This window comes from Oncorhynchus gorbuscha, linkage group LG02 (assembly GCF_021184085.1).
Source record: "Oncorhynchus gorbuscha isolate QuinsamMale2020 ecotype Even-year linkage group LG02, OgorEven_v1.0, whole genome shotgun sequence".
NCBI classification, from domain to species: domain Eukaryota; kingdom Metazoa; phylum Chordata; class Actinopteri; order Salmoniformes; family Salmonidae; genus Oncorhynchus; species Oncorhynchus gorbuscha.
The window spans coordinates 41,052,711-41,079,797 of NC_060174.1; the positions used below are offsets into that span (position 1 = coordinate 41,052,711).

General features: G+C 42.9%; 1 protein-coding gene across 3 annotated transcripts in view; it reads left to right on the forward strand.

Annotated features, from left to right (window-relative positions):
• The window catches only part of LOC124002179 (furin-like), a 188,652-nt gene that overhangs the window by 96,905 nt on the left and 64,660 nt on the right, over positions 1-27,087 (forward strand). For all 3 annotated transcript variants that reach the window (XM_046309524.1, XM_046309517.1, XM_046309532.1), the window contains 3 exons: positions 8,418-8,522; positions 16,655-16,783; positions 19,537-19,613. In XM_046309524.1, the coding sequence (XP_046165480.1) occupies positions 8,418-8,522; positions 16,655-16,783; positions 19,537-19,613 (311 nt within the window). The remainder of the gene's footprint in view (positions 1-8,417; positions 8,523-16,654; positions 16,784-19,536; positions 19,614-27,087) is intronic.

A 27,087-nucleotide genomic window follows, 5' to 3' on the forward strand; every position in this document is an offset into this window, starting at 1 on the left:
ATTTAATATAACAGGCTTTTAAAATGCAATATTGGTGCACGATTTCTACTTAAAATATCAAAGGGTTGGGTCCAGAATCAGCTTTCATCCCAATTTAGGTCTCTTTACTTTGATGACACAAACTAGGTCCAGAAGAGATACACACGTGTGTAGTTTAAAGAGACGGCTCTAGATTCAAATCTCTCTTTAATGTATGTCTCCCACACTACATCCGGAGGTACGGCGGTAGTGTGGGAGACATACACACTACATACCCCCCCTCTGAATGGTTCAATGTTAAGACAACGGCTCTCCCACACCACGTCCCTGTAATAATTACCCTAATTACCCTAATACCACTAGACAGCATTTTTGCTCTGTTAGCCAAATTGAAAATGAAAGGCTTGTAAAATATTCACACATTTGTGAATCATTGCATTAATCAAGTGTACAACACTATGCACAATATGGTTTAGATGAGAAGCTCATGTATAGTTTGAATTGCTGTCCTTATTTGGTTTGTCTGTCTACTATGGAATTTACGGTATGCTAATAGCTGCACTCACACATGAAGCAGGAATGTGGCTTTTGCCACACGACCTCCAAGGCTAGTGTAAACAGAAAAACACAACATCTGATGTTGAAGAGAAAGATCTCACTAGATATATTTTACTACATAGGGCAACTTTGTCACACACACACAGAGAGAGAGAGGGATCAGGCTGGGGAACAGCTTGTCCAGGGTAACCTCGTTCTAACAGAGCCTGCCCAGGGCGAGGCCAGGGGCACTCTGTCAGACAGCGACCACAACAGTAGAGTTGCCAATACACTTAAGAAAAGGTCAAATGTGTGTGGGTGCATGCACACCTGTTCTAAATAAAACACATTCATAGTGTTGGGTTTATGTGTGTTTTCCCCAAGATGGATGTACAAAGTAGGGTGTCATCTGAATATTAATGAACTCAATGTCTTTGCTGAACATGGAATAATACAGAGGAGAGAACTCTGTTTGTGACGGTATAATGTAAGGATTAGATAATGCATGTAAAACGTCAGCTAATACTAGACCTGTCTCTCCCATTCATCACATTGTCTCGTGTCTTCAGCCCTGCCTGGCTGACATACTGCTTATGTACATCTGCTTTGAATAATCACACAGCGTCCCATAACCCCTGCCATTAACCCGGGCAGTCTTTGTCATTAGGGGTGAGCATTTGAAATGATTTCAGTATTGGAATAATATGTTATTTTTTTCGGATATCCAGATAGTCGAAATACATGTGTTTTTAAAGGATTTTTCATTATTTTTAACTTCAATGGAGACTTGCTCGCACGAGAGAGGGGAGGGGCAAGATAGGAGCAGGGGCCTGTGTGTGTCACAGTCTCTGTGTGGCACAGAGGGAGAGAGAGAAAGTAGTGAATCTGACTTGTGCTAGTTAACAAACTTTCATACCATCTGTTAGTGCCTGTATGGACTGCATCAAATGGTTGTAAAGAAGCTAGCGAGCTACCGTAGCAAGGCTAATTGAAGCAATTTAGAGGCATCCTTGTCCTCATATGAACTCCATTCATATGAAACAACAGCCTACCTGTTAGTTGATCATTGTAGCCAACTCCTTCTCATTTTGCCAACTTAATTTCTTCATTTGAATTCCATTTTAATTAGAAATCTCCCTCTTCACTTTTTTGACTGACAATAACAATAAGTGTGGAGTGTAATCATTAAAATGATTGTTTTATAAACATTTTAAATGTAATGGTCTATCCTTGTAGGCTATGTAGTGATGTCACATTTGTATTGAATTACAAAGCCTTTAAAAATATATATATTTGAATGACTGTGCCCGTCCCTATTTATAATCTCCTCCTCCCTCTCCCTTTTCCTCTCCTCTACTCCCTCTCTCTTTTCCTCTTCTCTACTCTCTCTCTTTTCCTCTCCTCCCCTATCTCTCTCTTTTCCTCTACTCTCTCTTTTCCTCTCCTCTACTCTCTTTCTCTTTTCCTCTTCTCTACTCTCTCTTTTCCTCTCCTCTCCTATCTCTCTCTTTTCCTCTACTCTCTCTTTTCCTCTTCTCTACTCTCTCTCTTTTCCTCTTCTCTACTCTCTCTCTTTTCCTCTCCTCTCCTATCTCTCTCTTTTCCTCTACTCTCTCGTTTCCTCTCCTATCTCTCTCTCTTTTCTTCTCCTCTACTCTCTCTCTCTTCCTCTCCTCTACTCTCTCTCTTTTCCTCTCCTCTACTCTCTCTCTTTTCCTCTCTACTCTCTCTCTCTCTTTTCCTCTCTCTTTTTTCCTCTCTCTCTCTTTTCCTCTCTCTCTCTTTTCCTCTCATCTTCTCTCTCTCTTTTCCTCTCTCTCTCTTTTCCTCTCATCTTCTCTCTCTCTTTTCCTCTCTCTCTCTTTTCCTCTCATCTTCTCTCTCTTTTCCTCTCATCTTCTCTCTCTTTTCCTCTCATCTTCTCTCTCTTTTCCTCTCATCTTCTCTCTCTCTCTGTCTCTCTCTCTCGCTCTCATCTTCTCTCTCTCTCTCTTTTCCTCTCATGTTATCTCTCTCTCTTTTCCTCTCATCTTCTCTCTCTCTCTTCTTCTCTCTCTCTTTCTTTTCCTCTCAACTCTCTCTCTCTCACTCTCTCTCTCTCTTTTCTTCTCATCTACTCTCTCTCTTTTCCTCTCATCTACTCTCTCTCTCAATTCAATTCGCTTTATTGGCATGACGTAACAATGTACATATTGCCAAAGCTTATTTTGGATATTTACAATATAAAAATAAATAAAAATGAGAATCAAATTGTCAACGGGACAACAGTAACAACAATAACCAAGTTTCAAAATAACCATACATTCAACAATAACAATAAGTATACAGTAGAGGACATGTGCAGGTTGATTGGTCTGTCAGACACTGTCCAATAATCTTATGGCAGGCAGTAATGTAGTGCGCTGCCAACCCACAGCTCTCTGCGTCCTCCCCCAACAGGACGGGTAGCCTATCCTCATCAGAGAGGTCTTTGAAACCTTGAATAATGGTTTCAAATTTTGGAAAATGACACTCTCTAATTGTTTTATATTTTTGACATTTTGTCAGGAAATGCAGCTCCGTCTCAGGTTCTGCTGTTGTGCAGTGGTTGCACAGCCGTTCCTCTACAGGGAACCAGGTTTTCCTGTGTCTATCCTTCTCAATGGCAAGGCTGTGCTCACTAAGCCTGTACTTTGTCAAGGTTTTTCTAAAGTTTTGATCAGTAACCATGGTCAAATATTTAGCCACGGTGTACTGTCGATTTAGGGCCAAATAGCACTGCATTTTTCTTTGTGCTTGTGTTTGTGTTTCCCAATAAGCAATATAGTTTTGTTTTGAATGTGTTGTAATTTGGTCTATCCTGGTTGATTGGATATTCTGGTCCTGAGGCTTCAGTGCGTTAATAGAACAGGTTTGTGAACTCAGCCCCAGGACCAGCTGGATGAGGGGACTATTTTCTTTGCTCAGCTCTTTGCATTGCAGGGCTTGGTAATGATATGAGAGGGGGTCACTGTATTTTAGATATTTAGTGGATATTGGCCTAATTCTGCCCTGCATGCATTGCTTGTAGTTTTCCTCTGGACATGTAGGATAATCTTACAGAACTCTGCATGCAGGGTTTCAATGGGGTGTTTGTCCCATTTGATGAAATCTTGTTTTGCAAGTGGACGCCACACCTCGCTGCCATAAAGTGCAATTGGTTCAATGACATATTTAATTAGTTTTAGCCAAATTTTAATAGGTATTTCAATTTGAATTAGCTTTTTAATGGCGTAGAATGCCTTGCATGCTTTGTCTCTCAGCTCATTCACTGCCTCATTAAGGTGTCCAGTTGAGCTTATTTTTAATTGTAGTGTGTGCAGAACTCTCTCTCTCTCTTTTCCTCTCATCTACTCTCTCTCTTCTCCTCTCTCTCTCTCATATTTTCCTCTCATCTTCTCTCTCTCTCTCTCTCTCTCTCATATTTTCCTCTCATCTCTCTCTCTCTCTCTTTTCCTCTCATCTTATCTCTCTCTCTCTTTTCCTCTCATCTTCTCTCTCTTTTCCTCATCTTCTCTCTCTCTCTTTTCCTCTCATCTTCTCTCTCTCTCTCTTTTCCTCTCATCTCTCTCTCTTCTTCTCATCTACTCTCTCTCACTCTCTCTCTCTCTCTCTCTCTCTCTTCCTCTCACCTCTCTCTCTCTCTCTCTCTCTCTCTCTCTCTCTCTCTCTCTCTCTCTCTCTCCATCTTCTCTCTCCTTCTCATACTCTCTCTCTTTTCGTCTCACCTACTCTCTCTCTCTTTTCCTCTCCTCTACTTTCTCTCTCTCTCTCTTTTCCTCTCCTCTACTTTCTCTCTCTCTCTTTTCCTCTCCTCTACTTTCTCTCTCTGTCTTTTCCTCTCATCTCTCTCTCTTCTTCTCATCTACTCTCTCTCTCTCTTTTTTCTCTCTCTCTCTCTCTCTCTCTTTTCCTCTCTCTCTCTCTTTTCTTCTCTCTCTCTCTCTCTCTCTCTCTTTCCTCTCTCTCTCTCTCTCTCTCTCTCTTTCCTCTCTCTCTCTCTCTCTCTTTTCCTCTCATCTCTCTCTCTCTCTCTCTCTCTCTTTTCCTCTCATCTCTCTCTCTCTCTCTTTTCCTCTCATCTCTCTCTCTCTCTCTTTTCCTCTCATCTCTCTCTCTCTCTCTCTTTTCCTCTCATCTCTCTCTCTCTCTTTTCCTCTCATCTCTCTCTCTTTTCCTCTCATCTCTCTCTCTTTTCCTCTCATCTCTCTCTCTCTCTCTTTTCCTCTCTTTTCCTCTCATCTCTCTCTCTCTCTCTTTTCCTCTCCTCTACTTTCTCTCTCTTTTCCTCTCCTCTACTTTCTCTCTCTCTCTCCTTCTCATCTACTCTCTCTCTCTTTTCCTCTCCTCTACTTTCTCTCTCTCTCTTTTCCTCTCATCTGCTCTCTCTCTCTCTCTTCCTCTCACCTCTCTCTCTCTCTCCTTCTCATCTCTCTCTCTCCTTCTCTATCTACTCTCTCTCTTTTCGTCTCATCTACTCTCTCTCTCTTTTCCTCTCATCTCTCTCTCTTCTTCTCATCTACTCTCTCTCTCTTTTCCTCTCCTCTACTTTCTCTCTCTCTCTTTTCCTCTCATCTGCTCTCTCTCTCTCTCTTCCTCTCACCTCTCTCTCTCTCTCCTTCTCATCTTCTCTCTCCTTCTCATACACTCTCTCTCTCTTTTCCTCTCCTCTACTTTCTTTCTCTCTCTTTTCCTCTCATCTCTCTCTCTTCTTCTCATCTCTCTCTCTCACTCTTTTCCTCTCATCTCTCTCTCTCTCTCTCTCTCTCTCTCTTTTCCTCTCCTCTACTTTCTCTCTCTCTCTCCTTCTCATCTACTCTCTCTCTCTTTCTCTCTCTTTTCATCTCATCTACTCTCTCTCTCTTTTCCTTTCCTCTACTTTCTCTCTTTCTCTCTTTTCCTCTCATCTCTCTCTCTTCTTCTCATCTACTCTCTCTCTCTTTTCCTCTCTCTCTCTCTCTCTCTCTCTCTCTCTCTCTCTATTCCTCTCATCTCTCTCTCTCTCTCCTCTTCTCTCTCTCTCTCTCTCTCTCTCTCTCTCTGTTCTCTCTCTTTTCCTCTCCTCTACTTTCTCTCTCTCTTTTCCTCTCCTCTACTTTCTCTCTCTCTCTTTTCCTCTCCTCTACTTTCTCTCTCTCTTTTCCTCTCATCTCTCTCTCTCTCTCTTTTCCTCTCATCTCTCTCTCTCTCTCCTTCTCATCTACTCTCTCTCTTTCTCTCTCTTTTCATCTCATCTACTCTCTCTCTCTTTTCCTTTCCTCTACTTTCTCTCTCTCTCTCTTTTCCTCTCATCTGCTCTCTCTCTCTCTTTTCCTATCATCTTCTCTCTCTCTCTTTTCCTCTCATCTACTCTCTCTCTCTTTTCCTTTCCTCTACTTTCTCTCTCTCTCTCTTTTCCTCTCATCTGCTCCCTCTCTCTCTTTTCCTATCATCTTCTCTCTCTCTCTCTCTTCGTCTCATCTCTCTCTCTCTCTCTCTCTCCTTCTCATCTTCTCTCTTCTTCTCATACGCTCTCTCTTTTTGTCTCATCTACTCTCTCTCTCTTTTCCTCTCCTCTACTTTCTCTCTCTCTCTTTTCCTCTCCTCTACTTTCTCTCTCTGTCTTTTCCTCTCATCTCTCTCTCTTCTTCTCATCTACTCTCTCTCTCTCTCTCTCTCTCTTCCTCTCACCTCTCTCTCTCTCTCTCCTTCTCATCTTCTCATCTTCTCTCTCTTTTCATCTCATCTACTCTCTCTCTCTCTTTTCCTCTCATCTTCTCTCTCTCTCATATTTTCCTCTCATCTTCTCTCTCTCTCTCTTTTCCTCTCATCTTCTCTCTCTCTCTTTTCCTCATCTTCTCTCTCTCCCTCTCTCTCTTTTCCTCTCATATTCTCTCTCTCTCTCTTTTCCTCTCATCTACTCTCTCTCACCCTCTCATCTCTCTCTCTCTCTCTCTCTCTCTCTCTCTCTCTCTCTCTCTCTCTCTCTTCGTCTCCCTCTCTCTCTCTCTCTCTCCTTCTCATCTCTCTCTCCTTCTCATACTCTCTCTCTTTTCGTCTCATCTACTCTCTCTCTCTTTTCCTCTCCTCTACTTTCTCTCTCTTCTCTACTTCCTCTCTCTGTCTTTTCCTCTCATCTCTCTCTCTTCTTCTCATCTACTCTCTCTTTTCCTCTCATCTCTCTCTCTCTCTCTCTTTTCCTCTCCTCTACTTTCTCTCTCTCTTTTCCTCTCCTCTACTTTCTCTCTCTTTTCCTCTCATCTCTCTCTCTCTCTCTCTCCTTCTCATCTACTCTCTCTCTCTTTCTCTCTCTTTTCATCTCATCTACTCTCTCTCTCTTTTCCTTTCCTCTACTTTCTCTCTCTCTCTCTTTTCCTCTCATCTGCTCTCTCTCTCTTTTCCTCTCATCTGCTCTCTCTCTCTTTTCCTCTCATCTCTCTCTCTTCTTCTCATCTACTCTCTCTCCTCTCTCTCCCTCTCTCTCTCTCTCTCTCTCTCTCTCTCTCCTTCTCATCTTCTCTCTTCTCATACGCTCTCTCTTTTCGTCGCATCTACTCTCTCTCTCTTTTCAACTCCTCTACTTTCTCTCTCTCTCTTTTCAACTCCTCTACTTTCTCTCTCTGTCTTTTCCTCTCATCTCTCTCTCTTCTTCTCATCTACTCTCTCTCTCTCTCTTTTCCTCTCACCTCTCTCTCTCTCCTTCTCATCTTCTCTCTCTTTTCGTCTCATACTCTCTCTCTTTTCGTCTCATCTACTCTCTCTCTCTTTTCCTCTCCTCTACTTTGTCTCTCTCTTTTCCTCTCCTCTACTTTCTCTCTCTCTCTTTTCCTCTCATCTCCTCTCTCTCTCTTTTCCTCTCACTCTCTCTCTCTCTCTCCTTCTCATCTACTCTCTCTCTCTTTTCCTCCTCTACTTTCTCTCTCTCTTTTCCTCTCCTCTACTTTCTCTCTCTGTCTTTTCCTCTCATCTCTCTCTCGTCTTCTCATCTACTCTCTCTCTCTCTCTCTTTTCCTCTCTCTCTCTCTCTCTCTCCTTCTCATCTTCTCTCTCTTCTTCTCATACTCTCTCTCTTTTCGTCTCATCTACTCTCTCTCTCTTTTCCTCTCCTCTACTTTCTCTCTCTGTCTTTTCCTCTCCTCTACTTTCTCTCTCTCTCTCTTTTCCTCCTCTCCTCTCTCCGTGAGGGGCAGAAGGAATCGATATGTTTCAGGGCCTCACCGTTACTTATTGCATACTTAGGAGGGGATATTTGCAGGCCCTACTCTCTCTGATCTCCTCTCGCTCTGTGGAGTTTGTAGATGTCACACACACACACACACACACACACACACACACACACACACACACACACACACACACACACACACACACACACACACACACAGTGCAGTGATTCTGGAGGCTGTGGCAGTGGCCTTATGGTTTATGTATCTCCTCTCTCTATAAGCCAGACACAGTGTCTAGCAGCCCAGCATTAGATTTGCATTTGTTTGACTGTAGTTAGCTTCATGTCCTTTTTTCAATAAGATAATTTATTGGGCTAGACACTATGATTAGACAGACACTAGACAGACACTACCCACTGGACCGCATATATCGAGCAGAAAGTTCTGGCACATTTGCCTACAGCAGGGTGATGAAACACACATACACACACACATACACACAACTTCTCAGCAGATTAATGAGATTTGCCTCCTAACTCTCACTTTAGATGTTGCTAAACTAACCCCGCTGGACAGTTTGTAAAGTCTGTATGCGGCTGTAGGACCTTAACCATTAGAGTGTTGACGGCCACATGAAAGCCAACGTGGGAGGCAGACTGTGGATAGTTGTCTCTCATGTCATGGGTGTTTCATTACCAGAGCTAATGGGTGTGTGTGTGTGTGTGTGTTCCTCTCTAGGTGCGTTGGGTGGAGCAGCAGGTGTCGAGGCGGAGGAAAAAGAGGGATGACTACAACGAACCTTCCGACCCCAAATTCCCCCAGCAGTGGTACCTGGTGAGCAAGGTAGTAATAATAATTATTCACTTATTTTATATTGCACTTTTTTTTATTCCAGAAAGTATCTCAAAGGCACTTTCTGAAAGGTTAAAGTCAGATCCCCCATAACACTGTACCCTCTATACTGTACCGAAGCCAGGAGTTCTCCCTTGTTGAACACATTGGACAATTTTAATTAGAACCTCTTTAACACCCCTTTGATATTATCTCAAATGTATAAGACAGCAACATAAATACCTGTAGTGATATAGGGATTAAGCCAAGGCAGCTGTGTTAAATGCCTCAAGGAAAACAAGATCTAATCAAATGAGCTAATTGAATAGCTGTCTCCGGGCATTTAGAGTAGCCGTAGGGAAACGATAGAAATGCACTTCGCTGCTGTTTACCCCGTTCACATCTTCAGACCAAAGAAACCCGCTGCCGTACAGAAAGGGCAGGATGTTCAGAGTATTTCAGTGAGAAACCGACTTTGTTTCCCCCCAGTCTGTACGTCTCTTGATATTTAGCTGAAACAGCTGGATGTGCTGCCTGCTGAGAGCACTCATCACCTGGGTATCGTTTATCAAACTGAATGTCGTCAAAAAGTTCTAAAGGGCACTTTGTTTACTTCAACTTTCAAGGCCCAAGTTTATTTGCCATGTGTAATGAATAATTGATGGCAATGACTACATGGAAATCATCTGCAGGCAGCACTGGAAGGAAAGTTTGCCAAAGTTGAAAGCTGATTAACAGGACTGTGACTCTGTTATCAACCGGTTGTCATTCATCAATATAAATGTCACCAAATGCTCCTCAGTTTGTCATATGTTTGAAAGGGTCCAGATCAGAGCTAATGAAACAGAAGGCCATGATGAAACCTGTAGCACTGTTGCTTTCAAAAATAGACAATGTCCATCCTCCTTCTCTCATTTTCTCCTTCTCATAGGCTCAGGGATGCTTTGAATTCCCCTTATCCTCCTCCTCATTTTCTGAACTAAGCCATGTGGTGATGTGAATGGATTAATTCCAGCATTGACTGGGCCAGACATAAATCACCTGTGAATGGAAGACTGTGAAACTACCTCTGTCATTCAGCATTACTGCTCTAATCGGCTGAAGGCTCTGAGCCTGTTCTGCTGTTTGTTTGAGGCTGTTCCACCGTTCCTCTAAAGCCAAACACTGGAGGATTGTTTGTAATGAGGTTTGCATGGGATGAATGCAGATGTTATAGGGTGATATTGCATACAAGCCTTTTGGACAGTGTATACTAACCTTTTATTTGTCCTGTCTGAGTATTTCCTCATGGAATACAGGGTTTGCACATAGTAGGTACTGCCATAGACTATTCAACTAACGATTGAAAATAGTTACAACATTTGCTTCCTCATAGGTTGTATAAATAAGACGACATTATACTGTATGCCTCAAGGATGACACAAGCAGGAAAATAACTGCCTTAGGCTGTGTAGTTCCTTAGACCATGTCAGCAGCACAGTGGCTTCCCTGGGGCTAAAGGCCCTGACAGTGCATTGGCCCAGCAGGATGATTGCCTTGTTAGGAGAAATCAGCAGGGAGGTTTGGGAGGTGGAAAAAGGACCCCTAGGGGGAAGCATATTTTTTCACTCTACCTTTTTCACTCTGTTTTTCTCTCTGCCTCCTTCCTTCTTTCACTTTCTCTCTTTTTTCTATATTTTTGTCTTCACTCCCCATCTATCTCCTACATTTCACTCTTTATCTGTCACTTCCTACACATTCTCCTCTATCTCGCTTCCCCCTCCTGCAATTCTCCCTGCTGGTTAAAGTGGAGCTGTTTTTATAATTCCCCTGAGCAAGGTAAATGCTCTCATCAGGATCTCTCACTTATTCATATTTCCAGCTGCAGGCCTGCTTCCTCTGACAGGGAAATTATAGTCAGCCCCTGCTCTGTTCGGCTTAGCCCCGCCAAAGAGGCTTCCCAGAGACACACTGTGTGTCAGACGCGGCGCCAGCATAAAGTGACTAAGGGGCAGTTGAAATCGCTGATATCTAGGCTAACCTGGGCTGGCTCCTCTGTTCCATGATCATCAGAAATAGTCTGAGAGGGAAACTGATGTGGAGGCATTGTCCTGGCGGAACTTGTGGAGGCGTGGGTAGGCTCTGCACACGGAGCTAGCTGGAACTCGGCAGCATCATCGCTGCTGGGCTGAGCGGCAGCCTCGGTGGTATGATGCTGCTGCTGCTCATCGTTCTCCTCCTCCTTTGTTTGGGTACTTTGGCAAAGGCCATTTCTGATATCCATTGTGGCAGATTAGCTGGTTCAAGCTGGCTAAATAGGCCAAGGCTAATAACACGAACACGTTTTACAGCTAGCTAGCTGTCACGCCCTTACCTTAGTTATCTTTATTTCTTTATTATTTGGTTAGGTCAGGGTGTTTAGTTTTTGTATTGTCTAGGGGTTTTTGTATGTCTAGGTTTGTTTCTAGTCTAGGTGTTTAAATGTCTAAGTTGCCTAGATTGGTTCTCAATCAGAGGCAGCTGTTTATCGTTGTCTCTGATTGGGAACCATATTTAGGAAGCCATATTCCTTGATTATTTTGTGGGTTGTTATTCTATGTTTAGTTGCCTGTTTACACTAGTCATATAGCTTCACGGTTCGTTTTGTATAGTTTTGTTCAGTGTTCGTTCTTTTCATTAAAATAGTTATGTACACTTATCACGCTGCGCCTTGGTCTCCTCGTTATGACGACCGTGACACTAGCTAAGAGTGAAGCAGCTTCAACTGTAAACTTGACCCCGCCCTTATCAATCAAAATCAAATATTACAGGTGGTAGCATATGACGTTATTCAGCTACCGTAGAGATGAGAAGTGTTTTTTTCCCGCTTTTTGTAGAAACCCAAAGGAGCATGCATAACCGGCCAGTGGCTTCCCATGGCCCCCCAATACACACCGCTGCGCGCTCTGTCCACTGTGCTGATTTTTTTGTGCCAACCTGTCACTCAATTAGGACTGTCCCCGACTAAAAATAAATCTTGATCGACCAGGAGTCGATTGGTAGAAATGTTAAAACATATTTTTCCATATATTGACCAATTCTATGTGTTTTAATCAAATCAAATATATTCACTGGGCTTGTCTGATGCTTTAAACAAACAGTTTGATTAAATAATTAAGACACCCAAATGACTAGAGGGAGTCAGACCAGCAATTGATGAGATTTTTATGAACAAATCATTATTTACAATGACAGCCTACCGGGGAACAGTGGGTTAACTGCCTTGTTCAGGGGCAGAACAACAGATTTTTACCTTGTCAGATCGGGTATTTGATCCAGCAACCTTTCAGTTACTCTAACCACTAGGCTACCTGCCGCCCCTGATTGTGCCGGGCCAGGCTCAGACTTGTAAAAAAATTGTGTAAAAAAACAAAACAGCGAGTGACTGTGTGACTAGCACCAATTGTGTGCCTCTCTCCTGCTGCAGCTACCACCACAGAACGTCAAAGTGTTTATCGAGCTGTACTTGTTGCTGAAACTGCAACATAATTGCAGACATTTCTGACTGAAAAGTTCCGTTACCAAAACCCCTAATTTGTTTAGGAAAAACATTCCCTTTTATCCTCAACCCTTGCTCTCTGTACATGACATGTATGCATCGCAGGCACACAACCAAATACCTATTTGCACGGGACTAGTATTACTAGAGAACGTTGCTTATGTAATTATTACTTTGTTTTTCCAGAGGACGATTCGATTAGTTTTTTCCCAAACCGTCCCCTGTAATTCATAGTTTTGTTCAATAAATTGACAGTTATGACGAAAGCCTGGAGGTTTTTATTCTAGGCGTGAAGATACAGTATTTGTCATTGCCGTCAGCTGGTCCAACCCCTGAAGTGCATGAAAAACAAAAAGATGTACAGCATTAAAGAAGAGCCAACAGAGTAGTAGTTCAACAGGAAAAAGGGTTGGGAAACACTGGCCTAAAATGCTCCAACTAGCACATGTTGCTTGTAAGAGTGCCACTCTTGCAACACAGCAGCCTCTGGCACTCCAGAACGGCCTGGAGAGGAGGGTCAGGTTAAAGGTGCTTTTCCTCTCACTAGAGAATGCAGCCTGAGGCCCCAACACACTGAATGCCCCCAGAATCTCCAGGTGTTATAACCTCCGTTCTAGGCTGTCCTGGAGGCCAACAAGATATGAATCCATTACCTAATTACAGCACGAAACAGAAAATAAGTGATTAATAGCTGTTTATTTTAGTTTATCCAACGCACATGATGTAACATTGGTTCCATTTCAGCATTAGAAAACCAATGTTTTTACCTCCTCTCTGAACCGAGCCCAGAACTGCTCCCTGGTCTTGGTCTTCTCCACCTTGCCTCTCCCTCTCCTCCTCCTCCTCCCTCTCTGAACCTGAGCCCAGAACTGCTCCCTGGTCTTGGTCTTCTCCACCTGGCCTCTCCCTCTCCTCCTCCTCCTCCCTCTCTGAACCCGAGCCCAGAACTGCTCCCTGGTCTTGGTCTTCTCCACCTGGCCTCTCCCTCTCCTAACTCCTCCTCCCTCTCTGAACCAACCCCAGAACTGCTCCCTGGTCTTGGTCTTCTCCACCAGGCCTCTCCCTCTCCTCCTCCTCCTCCCTCTCTGAACCCGAGCCCAGAACGGCTCCCTGGTCTTGGTCTTCTGCACCTGGCCTCGCCCTCTTTTCATTGATGTTGAATGTGCCCAAACCCATTGGGTCATCGAGGTCCTGGTGGAGTTGGCTCAGAAATAAACACATAATGCTGTACACTAGTACAGACTAAATATGCACAATTAATTTTTTTGCCCTTAGTCTAATTAAAGGAAAGTTGACTAACCATGTGGCGTATTTTATAGCCACGGCTTCAGTCTGTCAATTTTAAGCCAGTTTGGGTCCCATCCGGATTGCCGGTGGTGCGCACTTGGGCTTACATGGCCTTACTCCTCTCTCCTCCTCCTCTCCTTAATTATTCAGACCCTTTGCTATGAGACTCGAAATTGAGCTCAGGTGCATCCTGTTTCCATTGATCATCCTTGAGATTTTTCTACAACTTGATTGGAGTCCACCTGTGGTAAATTCAATTGATTGGACATTATTTGGAAAGGCACACACCTGTCTATATGAGGTCCCACATTTGACAGTGTATGTTAGAGCAAAAACCAAGCCATGAGGTCGAAGGAATTGTCCATGGAAACCCGAGACAGGATTGTGTCGAGGCACAGATCTGGGGAAGGGTACCAAAATATTTCTGCAGCATTGAAGGTCCGCAATAACACTGTGGTCATTCTTAAATGAAAGAAGTTTGGAACAACCAAGAAACTGTTTTTCAGCGGCAGGGACCAGGAAACTACTCAGGATCAAGGAAAAGATGAACGGAGCAAAGAGAGATCCTTGATGAAAACCTGCTCCAGAGTGCCCAGGACCTCAGACGGGGGGGGGGGGATTCAACATCCAGCAGCACAACAACCCTAAGCACACAGCGCAGGAGTGGTTTCAGGACAAGTAACTGCGTGTCCTTGAGTGGCCCAGCCAGAGCCTGAACTCGATTGAACATCTCTGGTGTCGTGACGTTGTATTAGTTCATGTGACGACTGTTGCTCATCGAATGATTACAAGTTTCTAATTGCGTGATTAACTGAATCAAGCAATTATTAACTCATTAACCTGGGGCACCATGGGAAAATACGTTTTTATTGAGTTTCTATTTCCCAAATGAACTCAAAGAATATCAGAATATCGATTTTACAACAGCCGCTAATTAATCAGTTACCTCTACAATCTCGTTCTGAACGTCGCATAATCCGGGAATCTGCACGGACCCGGGTCTCACCAATGAGTTCGTACCACACCAATCTTAGTTGAGTATTTATTTACTAGAAAGCTAAAATGTAATTTTACCTTTATTTAACTTGGCAAGTCGGTTAAGAACAAATTCTTATTTTCAATGACGGCCTAGGAACAGTGAGTTAACTGCCTGTTCAGGGGCAGAACGACAGATTTGTAAGCTCTGGGATTTGAACTTGCAACCTTCTGGTTACTAGTCCAATGCTCTAACCACTAGGCTACCCTACCCTGATGATAAAAAGATACACATACACAAAAACACATTCTAGACTATTGATTAGAACTTAGTATAACGGGCCAACACACTATGGCGCATGTTATCCAAAATGGGGATATAAAAGAGAGAGAAAAAGAGAGAGTACATGAGAGAAATACACATTTGTGTGAATTTGTCAGCTATGCTTATTCTAACCCTAGCCTTGCCCCAAACTGCTGCTCTTATGGGTCAGAATATAATGATGTAATTACGTGAGGAAGGTCTCTGTGGATTCTCCGCGTGCACCGTCCAGGCTGCTCAATGATGCACTTCTCCGGCACACCTCTCTGGTCGTACTCACAATGTCAGTGTCCTTTTGGCTTAGGAGTTTGCTCCCTCGCCCTTGTTCTGGAAGGGCTCTTCTGAGGACAGACCGCTCTGTAGCTCAGAGCTCACAGCGTAGGAATGAAACAGTGTAGATACGCCGATTCGATGAGGAGTGGAGGCTAGGTGGTTCGACTTGAATTCACCCGCTTAGACACAGCTACTCATCCGTAGCTTGGGTAGAAAAATATTTCTTTGTCTTCAAACTTGTGTTGCATTTTGGGTTTGTTTACTTTTATAGACCTCGGCTGCAGCTTGGGTCACGTAGTCTCCTCTGTAAATTATTTATTCACATGTTTTATACCCTTGTGTCAGAAGTGGGCGTAACCGCCTTTAGGGCAATTCTCTGGGCGTACCTAGTTAAGAGGCAAGGTCTAGATTTGACTCAAATCCAATTTTACACAACTTCACATTTCATCTTTACCAAAACATCCTCTTTGATGTATAAACCTCAAACATATACTAGGTAAACTGTTGACGTTACAATGTTTTCGTAATAACGTCATCTATTATCCTTTAATAACAAAACAAAAATGACATTTTCAGATTCCATCTATCGTCATGACCACCATTGTGGCTGACGGAAACCATTGTTCCAAAGTCCCTTTATTTCATGTTTATTGTTCTGAGGCTGGTTCTCCATAGTAACAGGACAAAAGGAATTTGTCTGTGGCCTAAGATTTACCAGGGGAGTGAGGGGTCATACAATTCCACATCTTCAGACCCCTAGATCTCTCCTCCTCTGTTGGGGTTGAGAGATAATCTGTAGGGTTGTGGTCTCCTGTAACCTGACCTGATCAGGACAGTCATGACACTGGAGAGACCTGAAAGTATCTGTGCAGCGACACTCCCCATCCAACCTGACAGGGCTTAAGAGGATCTGCAGAGAAGAATGGGAGAAACTCCCCAAATACAGATGTGCCAAGCTTGAAGTGTCATACCCAAGAAGAGACTGTAATCGCTGCCAAAGGTGCTTTCTTTAAAGTACTGACTAAAGGGTCCAAATACTTATGTAAATGTGATATTTCAGGTTTTTATTTTTTATACATTTGCGTACATTTCTTTTAAAAAGCAGCTTTTGCTTTGTCACAATGGTGTATTGTGTGTAGATTGAGGAGGGGGAAACTATGTAATCCATTCTAGAATAAGGCTGTAACGTAACAAAATGTGGAAAAAGTCAAAGGGTCTGGAAACTTTCCATATACACTGTACATGTTGTGTTTAATTTTGGAATGTTGACCTTCCTACGTACTGTAGATCGCAAGCTCATAGTAAGTCAATAGGGCTAACTGGTTAGCTAATAGTACTGTTAGCTAGCCAGATGGCCACAAAGAATTGTTAGCTTAGCTACCAATGAATAATTGACATCTATCTTGAATAATATTAGTTTTAAGTAATTTTAGCCTGTTTAACTAGCTAGCTAGATTATTATTATTACGATTCACATATATAACTGATAATTATGAAGTAAAAAGTTTGCTTTGTGTATATCTTGGAAGAAGTTTCAGTGAATGGGGAGCCGAAGTGTGAGGTAATACAGTAGGGGGAGTGTGAGTCCTTTTCAAATCTATTGTTTTACTCATTCTCCACACTCTTCCTCACAAGAACGTACTCAAGAGAACGTGGTCGGAGAATGCACTCGGAGCATGAGAGTTTGGAGCACGATGGGATGCATATTGAGAAACACCCTGTGTGATAGCAATGGCTTCATGAATGCTTGTTCTTCTGTGTTCTCTCCAGTCCAACCCCAGCGAAGCAGACCTGAATGCCAGGGGAGCGTGGTCCCAGGGGTACACTGGGAGAGGAGTGGTGGTCACCATCCTGGATGACGGCATAGAGAAAGACCACCCAGACCTTGCCTCCAACTACGTGAGTACTGCAACCACAACCTGCTCTGTCTCGATAGATGGAAGAAGTACGTTACGAATCGCCTATTCATTTTTTTATATTACATTCTTTCTACCTTCGGAAAATACCACTTATATTTTGTGACAACTGATGCGTCTTCTCCTTCAGTGTCGAACTAAACATGTAACCGTCATTGATCTACAAGTCATTTTGCTGAACAGCCCCAGACGATATCAGTAGCCTAGTCAAACGGTGCACTGTGCCCAACTTTGTGGGCTGACAACAAATCTTTCACATCTGATCTTTTACATCGTTAGGGCACTTTCAGCATTCAAATAGGAAAACGGCTTGCGCTATATTAGGCTTTATTAGTCGAGTGACAACCTATGTACAGAGCATTCGGAAAGTATTCAGAACCGTTGACTTTATCCACATTTTGTTATGTTACAGCCTTATTCTAAAATTGATTACATTTTAAAAATAGTGGTGCACTCCAATCAAGTTGTAGAAACATCTTAAGGATGATCAATGGAAACAGGATGCGGCTGAGCTCAATTTCAAGTCTCATAGCAAAGGGTCTGAATACTTATGTGAATGAAATATTTCAGTTTTGTATTTTTTATACATTTGCATACATTTCTAAAAGCCTGTTTTTGCTTTGTCATTATGGGATATTGTGTGTAGATTGATGAGGAGAAAAAAACGCTTTAATGCATTTTAGAATAAGGCTGTAATGTAACTAAATTTGGAAGAAGTGGAGTGGTGTCAATACTTTCAAAATGCACTGTAATTTGCAAGGTTATTGTTGTCAATGCGCTGTTGAAAATGGTGTTTTACCGGAGACACTCTTATCTGACTTTACCTGCTGAACAGGGCTTACAATAGATTTTATTTTGATTGTTCAGGTTCTCCATCTGCAATGGTTTGGGTCATTTCGCTTTAAACAATCAGTGTATATGGTCATTTTTAGATATAAAGGCAGTGGTGTAAAAATAATTAAGTGGAAATACTTATGTTTTTTAGGGTATTTGTACTTTACTTTCTAGATTTTTGACTACGTTTTACTCCACTACATTCCTAAATAAAATATTTACTTTTTACTCCAATCAATTTTCCCTAGCACCTAAAGGTACTTGTTACATTTCGAATGCTCAGGCAGGACAGAATTATGGTTCAATTCATGCAGCTATCAATATAACGCATTATCATCCCAACTGCCTTTGATCTGGTGGACTCACGAAACACAAATACTGCATTTGTAAATGATGTCTAAGTGCTGGAGTGTGGCCCTGTCTGTCTGTAAAATACAAAACAAACAATTGTGCTGTTTGGTTTGTTTAATATAAGGAATTTGATGTATAGCATTTACTTTTACTCAAGAATGACAATTGGGTACTTTTTCCACAGCTGTACTTTAGTATATTTAATACCAGATACTTTTACTCAAGTAGTATTTTACTGGGTGACTTTTACTTTAACTTGGGTCATTTTATGTTAAGTATCTGGTTACATTTACTGAAGTATGACAATTTCATATTTTTTCCACCAGGGTAAAGTTGATCATTTCATGAGGACAGAAACAAGCTCACTTCATAAATCTTCCAAACGGTCTAAATGGGTGAAATCCAAAGTTCTGTTATATATTCATTGGCTATGTCATAATTAATTTGTCAATTATAAATATTGATACATTACTAGCCCCCACAACTTAATCTGCAACAATGACAGGTTAATTAGTGGGTGATGGTGATTTCAGAACCAAAGTGGAGTGACAAAAAACATAGGCCACATTGCCCGCCCAAATCTGATAGTGGTAGTGGGGTGGTAGATGCCTAGTCTCCCTAATGGCTCACCTAGACATACATCATTTACACGCACGCACGCACACACACACACACACACACACACACACACACACACACACACACACACACACACACACACACACACACACACACACACACACACACACACACACACACACACACACACACACACACACACAGAAGTCAGCTCAGATAGATCCAACTCAGAGGCACAGCACATGAGCTCCATCAGCAGCGGATTTTCATTTTATTTATGCCAGAAATGTTCCCGCATGGAACCAAGTCGCATCGATTCGTTCTCTAATAAAATCGAATCGCACTGAATAATTTACAATTAAAACATATCGTTCCTGTATCGGAGCCCATGTGTCTAGATACATATCAAATCGTCTTGAAAGGGAAAGATGTACATCCCTAATACCTACCTCAAATTAATTTCCAGGAATTGCTTTCGTTTGAGTGCAGCAACAGATGGAGGAAAAGAGACTCTTAAAATCCAATTTCTGCTTGATCTGACAATGTGGTCGGAGGCTTCGTATGGAGGGTGTTACGCAATTGTGGAGCCTTCGGAGACATATGCAGTGGCCAAATCGAGCTCCGTACTGCATCGCCGTGCGCTTCTCAAATTTTGGAACAATGCGGAGGGCTCTGTATAGCTCCGCATTGACATGATTGGTTGATGGTAGGTGGGGGCGAGAGGTTCTGTAAAAAACAGAAACTCACGGTCGGCTCTGACTTCTGCGGGGGCCGCATTGCAATAAATGGTGTACTGCCAATGCAGACGTCGGATTGACGATGCAGAGCCTTTAAGGCTATTGAGATTCATCCTGAGAGTGGTCACTCTCACTATTACCATATGCTTACTTCCTTAACATGAAAGGAAAGGATGCTCTTCAGCCATAGCCTGAGTCTCACATCTCAGACACCTGTTTCTATCTCTGTTCCCAGGACCCTGATGCCAGCTATGATGTTAATGATGGAGACTCTGATCCCCAGCCACGCTACACACAGCGCAACGAGAACAGGTACTGTAATGGGATTTCCCTGCTCTGCCCCACACTACTAAACTGGACCATACATACAGTACATACAGCCAAATGAGCTATGTCAAAAGTTTGTTAGATTGTGCAAGCTTATTTTGCAGGTTCACTGCATCATGTAACGCTGTTTCTTTCAGAATAGGCCCTCAAGCAAGCACTTGTCTTTCAGTCTGTCTGCTCTCATTTACAAACAGCAACAGCCTACAGCAGTCAAACAACACTGCTTCTCTGATGCAGTGTCATCCATTAATAACTTGAGGGGATTGTTGACTGGTGATTTAATCATATGAAATACCAGTATGCACTGCATTGAAGGTACCCAAGAACACAATGGTAGAGTGGCCAGACGGAAGCCACTCCTCAGTAAATTGTGCATGACAGCCCGCTTGAAGTTTGCCAAAAGGCGCCTACAGGACTCTCAGACCATAACAAACAAGATTCTTTGGTCTGATGAAAGATTGAACTCTTTTGCCTGAATGCCAAGCATCACATCTGGGGGAAACCAAGCCCAGCTCATCACCTGGCCAATACCGTCCCTACGGTGAAGCATGGTGGTGGCAGCATCATGCTGTGAGTATGTTTTTCACAGGCAGAGACTGGAAGACTAGTCAGAATAGAGGCAAAGATGAATGGAGCAAAGTACAGAGAGATCCTTGACCAGAGCATTCAGGACCTCGGACTGGGGCAAAGGTTCACCTTCCAACAGGACAATGACCCTAAGCACACAGCCAAGACAATACAGGAGTGCCTTCGGGACAAGTCTCTGAATGTCCTTGGCCCAGCCAGAGCCCGGATCTGAACCCGATCGAACATCTCTGGAGAGACCTGAAAATAGCTGTGCAGCAACACTCTCCATTAAACCTGACAGAGCTTGAGGGATTTGCAGAGAAGAATGGGAGAAACTCCCCAAATACAGGTGTGCCAAGCTTGTAGCGTAATACCCAAGAAGACTCAAGGCTGTTATCGCTGCCAAAAGTGCTTCAACGAAGTACTGCGTAAAGGGTCTGCATTGTGCCCCATCACCCGCCAGCCCCTCTTTTGTTGTTTTTATTTCTTTACTTACCTATTGTTCACCTAATACCTTTTTTCACTATTGGTTAGAGCCTGTAAGTAAGCATTTCACTGTAAGGTCTACCTACACCTGTTGTATTCGGCGCACGTGACAAATAAACTTCGATTTGATTTAAGTTTGTTTTTTTTTTGCTTGGGTTAGCTTTATCATTATGGGGTATTGTGTGTAGATTGACTAATACTTTTTTTTAAATTGAATAAGGCTGTAACGTAACAAAATGTGGAAAAAGTCAATGGGTCTGAATACTTTGCGAATGCTCTTCACATTTAGGCAAGGATAAAGTGACTAGGCAACAGGATAGATTAAAAAAACAGTTTTAGCAGCGTATGTGAAGGGTTAGTGCAAAAAGGGTCAACACCACTACTTCTACCACCACCTCAGAGCCTGAGCAACTTTGTTTGTAGCTAGTGCAGTAGTTTATTTGCCCTGGCTGATACCACCTCCTCTCTCACAGCTTTTTGGTGATTGAAGTAAAAAAGCGCTGGTCCAAAAGTAAAAGGGGGTTTCCAAAGCGCCTCCTCCTCAGGCCCTCTCACTCCCTCACCGTGACCCCAGCGTGTGGCTGTGTCTTCTGCCATGGCTCCATCTCCCGTGGATGAGATTAGAAAAGGGGAAACCCCTCCCTGGCCAAACCCTCCCCTAACCCGGACAGCGCTGGGCCAATTGTGTGCTGCCCTTTTGGGCTCCCTGGCACATCCGGCTGTGACAGCCTGGGATCGAACTCAATGCTGTAGTGGTGCCTCAGCACTGCAATGCCTTAGACAGCTGCGCCACTCTGAAGGCCCACAGTCTTTTTGTTTGTTTTTCTCATTTATTTTGTTTCAAAGCTTAACAGGATCTTGCAGTATGTCAGGAAACATGATAAATGTTTACATTATTTGAGCTGCCTCTGCCTCTACTGTAAATACTGAAGAGATTCAATGCATTTCTACCAGTGAACTGAAAATGGCTTTTCATGTTGTATCACCAAATGTTTTACCTTCCCTTGAACAAGAACCCCGTCTTCTTTTAAGCTGCCTCTTTGCTGTACATATTGGTGTGAGTTGTACTGTATCTACTGTACATATTGAAGTGATTTAACAATTGATTGGCTATACCGAAAGCATTTAAGTCTAGTGTTTTATTCTGTCTCTACAGAAGAGATTCCCTCTCTCTTTTCCCCACTGGGAGAAAAGCAATTGATTTGCATAGTCAAGGCCCAAGGCGTTCACTTTAACCAGGGACCTTGTTTCCATCGTTGCCTGGAGTAGTACTAGAGTAGCTCTGCCTAGTACACCCCTGCCCCTCTGTCTGTTTGAGGCAGGTTCCACTCAGTTCTGCTGACTAGGGAACACAAGGCTACTCCTTGGTTGGTTAAGCTTCTCCTTTCCAGATCCGCTGCTGCTGCACAGAACTTCAGAAAACGCACACAGACAGTGCCCTGAAAAATGATTAGCCCCCTTTCTGATTTTCTGTTTTTTTTTTTTCATATTTTGGACACTGAATGCTATCAGATCTTCAACCAGAACCTAATATTAGATTAAGGGAACCAGAGTGAACAAATAACACAACATATTGATACCTTTTTCATTTATTTCATAAACAAAGTTATGCAACACCCAATGCACTCGTGTGAAAAAGTAATTATACCTTTAGCTGCGATGACTGCAACCAAACGCTTCCTGTAGTTGTTGAACAGTCTCTCACATCCCTGTGGAGGAATTTTGGCCCTCTCTTCCATGCAGAATTGCTTTAACTCAGCAACATTGGTGGTTTGTCCTGCCACAACATCTCAATCGGGTTTAGGTCTGGACTTTGACTATAGGCCATTTCTATAGGCCATGCTCCCAAGTGGCGCACTGGTCTAAGGCACTGCATCTCAGTGCAAGACGTGTCACCCTGGTTCGAATCCAGACTGTATCACACCCGGCCGTGATTGGGAGTCCCATAGGGCGGTGCACAGTTGTCCGGGTTTGGCGGGGTAGGCCGTCATTTTATATAACAATTTGTTTTTAACTGACTTGCCTAGTTAAATAAATATATATAAAAAAAATATTTGTTGCTTTTGAGCCATTCTGGACATGCTTGTGTGTTTTGGATCATTGTCTTTCTGCGTGTTCCATCTGCTCTTCAGCTCACAGATGGATGGCCTGACATTCCCCTTCAGAATGATCTGATACAGAGCAGAATTCATGGTTCCTTCAATGATGGCAAGTCGTCCGTGTCCTGAGGCAGCAAATCATCCCCAAACCATCACACTACCACCACCATGCTTGACCGTTGGTATGCAGTGTTTGGTTTTTGCCAGATATAGCAAAGACTGATCAACAACTACAAGAAGTGTTTGGTTGCAGTTATTGCACCACCAGTTATTGAGTGTAAGGGGGCAATTACTTTTTCATACAGGGTCATTAGGTGTTGCATAACTTAGTTAATTAAATAAATGAAATAAGTGTCAACATTTTGTTATTTATTCATTCAGGTTCCCTTTATCTAATATTGGGTTTTGGTTAAATATCTCATAATATTCAGTGTCAGAAATATGCAAAAATTGAGACAAATACTTTATCAAAGCACTGTATACACATGGTACCTAAGCAAGCACATGCACACACAGTACAGACACAGTACACTACACACACAGTACAGACACAGTACACTACACACAGAGTTCGGCTGTTGCTGTCAAAGTAATTATCCAGGACGGAATCAATATCTGACCATGAAATGAGAAGCAAGTGTGTCTGTCAATAGCTCTGAGCACTGTGTGTTTGGAGTGACCTGAGAAGAAATTATAGCAGATGAGTACAGTAAATCCCCATAGAGGCGTGCGGCCAGATGCTGAGTAATGCTCTCCGCCTCCCCACAATGGGATTATATGAATATTTTCATGGGGAGAAAAGGGAACAGGAGACTTAAGTCGGAAGCTTACGTCCCCTTCCCCTGCCAAGGCTGGTTCATTTGTATTGGTGACATGCAAGGTTGGGTTTTGAATTTGCATCCAGTTAGTAGTTGTTCTGGGTAGCTGCTTTGTACTGCAAGTTGGCAGGACTGGCAGGTACTGTTGAAAGGGTTTCAAGCCAGGTGAGGCTCACTCAAGCAGGTAATTCTTTTGTGCTCCATCATCAGAATGTTTGTCCTCTGTGCTTTCTCTCCTCCTCTCCTCTATTATAGTGCTGTCAATACTGTGGATTGGAGATTGGAGAGGGTGAGAAGAGCCTGAGATTCTAGTAGTCCCAGGTTTAGTTTATTTGTCAGGTGCACGGCATACAGCAGGTGTAAAACAGTTCAGTGAAATGTTTACTTACTAAGCTTTTTCCCAACAATTCAATATCTAGGTGAGAGGAAATAATAAAGTAATAATATAGGTTAAAAAATATATTTATATACACTACCGTTCAAAAGTTTGGGGTCACTTAGAAATGTTTTTGTTTTTGAAAGAAAAGCACATTTTTTTTTGTCAATTTAATATAACATCAAATTGATCAGAAATACAGTGTAGACATTGTTATTGTTGTGAAATAAAAAATTTAAAAATATATATTTTTTTACCTTTATTTAACCAGGTAGGCCAGTTGAGAACACGTTCTCATGTACAACTGCGACCTGGCCAAGTTAAAACAAAGCAGTGCGACACAAACACAAAGTTACGCATGGAATAAACAAACGTCCAGTCAATAACACAATAGAAAAAAATCTATATACAGTTTGTGCAAATGGCATAGGAGGTAAGGCGGATTGGCTGTGTACAGCTGCAGCGATCGGTAAGCTGCTCAGATAGCTGATGCTTAAAGTTAGTGAGGGAGATGTAACTTCAGCAATTTTTGCAATTTTTCCAGTCATTGGAAGCAGAGAACTGAAAGGAAAGGCGGCCAAAGAGGTGTTAGCTTTGGGGATGACCAGTGAGATATATCTGCTGGAGCGCGTGCTACGGGTGGGTGTTGTTATGTTGACCAGTGAAATGAGATAAGGCGGAACTTTACCTAGCAAAGACTTATCGATGACCAGGAGCCAGTGTGTCTGGCGACGAATATGTAGCGAGGGCCAGCCGATGAGAGCATACATGTCGCAGTGGTGGGTAGATTATAGGGCTTTGGTAGACTGCATCCAGTTTGCTGAGTAGAGTGTTGGAGGCTATTTTGTAAATGACATCACCGGAGTTGAGGATCGGTAGGATAGTCAGTTTTACGAGGGTATGTTTGGCAGCATGAGTGGAGGCTTTGTTGCGAAATAAAAAAGCTGATTCTATACTTCATTTTGGATTGGAGATGTTTAATATGTTTCTGAAGGAGACAGTCTAGCCAGACACCTAGGTATTTGTAGTTGTCAACGTTTTCTAAGCCAGAACCATCCAGAGTAGTGATGCTAGTTGGGCTGGCGGGTGCGGGCAGAGATCAGTTGAAAAGCATCCATTTAGTTTTACTAGATTAAGAGCAGTTGGAGGCCACGGAAGGAGTGTTGTATGGCATTGAAACTCGTTTGGAGGTTTGTTAACACAGTGTCCAAAGAAGGGCCAGATGTATACAGAATGCTGTCGTCTGCGTAGAGGTGGATCAAGGAATCACCCTCAGCAAGAGCGACATCGTTGATATATACAGACAAAAGTGTCGGCCCGAGAATTGAACCCTGTGGTACCGCCATAGAGACTGCCAGCAATTCAGACAACAGGCCCCCTGATTTGACACACTGAACTCTATCTGAGAAGTAGTTGGTGAACCAGTCGAGGCAGTCATTTGAGAAACCAAGGCTGTTGAGTCTGCCGTTAAGCATACGGTGATTGACAGAGTCGAAAGCCTTGGCCAGGTCAATGAAGACGGCTGCACAGTATTGTCTTTTATCGATGGCGGTTATGATATCGTTTAATACCTTGAGCGTGGCTGATGTGCACCCGTGACCAGCTCGGAAACCGGATTGCACAGTGGAGAAGGAGCGGTGGGATTCGAAATGGTCAGTGATCTGTTTTGTTTACTTGGCTTTCACAGACTTTAGAAAGGCAGGGCAGGATGGATATAGGTCTATAACAGTTTGGGTCTAGAGTGTCACCCCCTGTGAAGAGGGCGATGACCGCGGCAGCTTTCCAATCTTTAGGAATCTCAGACGATACAAGAGAGAGGTTGAACAATGGCGGCGGATCATTTTACAAAGAGAGGGTCCAGATTGTCTAGCCCAGCTGATTTTTACGGGTCCAGGTTTTGCATCTCTTTCAGAACATCTGCTATCTGGATTTGGGTGAAGGAGAAGCTGGGGGAGGCTTGGGCAAGTAGCTGTGGGTGGTGCGGAGCTGTTGGCCGGGGTTGGGGTAGCCAGGAGGAAAGCATGGCCAGCCGTAGAGAAATGCTTATTGAAATTCTCGATTATCATGGATTTATCGGTGGTGACAGTGTTTCCTAGCCTCAGTACAATGGGCAGCTAGGAGGAGGTGCTCTCATACTCCATGGACTTTACAATGTCCCAAACTTTTTGGAGTTGGAGCTACAGGATGCAAATTTCTGTTTGAAAAAGTTAGCCTTTGCTTTCCTAACTGACTGCGTGTATTGGTTCCTGACTTCTCTGAAAATTGAAAACTAATGCAGTCCTCCAGAGGATGTTTTTGTGCTTGTCGAAGGCAGTCAGGTCTGGAGTGAACCAAGGGCTATATCTGTTCTTAGTTCTACATTTTTTGAAAGGGGCATGCATGTAGCTGGGGGGTTCTAATGGTCAATTTGCCTTTTAAAATTATAAACTTGGATTAGCTAACACAACATGCCATTGGAACACAGGAGTGATGGTTGCTGATAATGGGCCTCTGTACCCCTATGTAGATATTCCATAAAATAATCTTCCGTTTCCAGCTACAATAGTCATTTACAACATTAACAATGTCTACACTGTACTTCCGATAAATTTTATGTTATTTAAATAGACAAAAAATGTGCTTTTTTTCAAAAACAAGGACATTTCTAAGTGACCGCAAACAGTTGAACGGTAGTGTATATGAAAGAAAAAAAGGAAAAAAACACGTGCAAGCTGGAAACAGGTCAGTGCCAGTACCATCATTACATTGTGCAGGTGTACCGGAGTAAATGGGGTAGGTATGTACATGTAAAAAGTGACTGGTAGCAGGATAAATACTAATGGTAATAATAATCAATACTAATTCATATAGCAGCAGCGTAAGTGGGTGTGTGCATGGTGATGGGTGTGTGTGTAAGATTGTGAGAATGTGTTGCTAGAGACCTGGGTGAACATAGAGTCAGTGCAGTTAGCTGTTCAGGATTCTTATGGCTTGGGGAAAGAAGCTGTATTGGAGATGTTGGTCAAAAACCCGATGCTCCAGTACCGCTTGCCGAACGGAAGCAGCGAGAACAATCCATGGTATGGTTGATGGGAGTCTATGGCAATTCTTCGGGCCTTTCTTAGACATCGCCT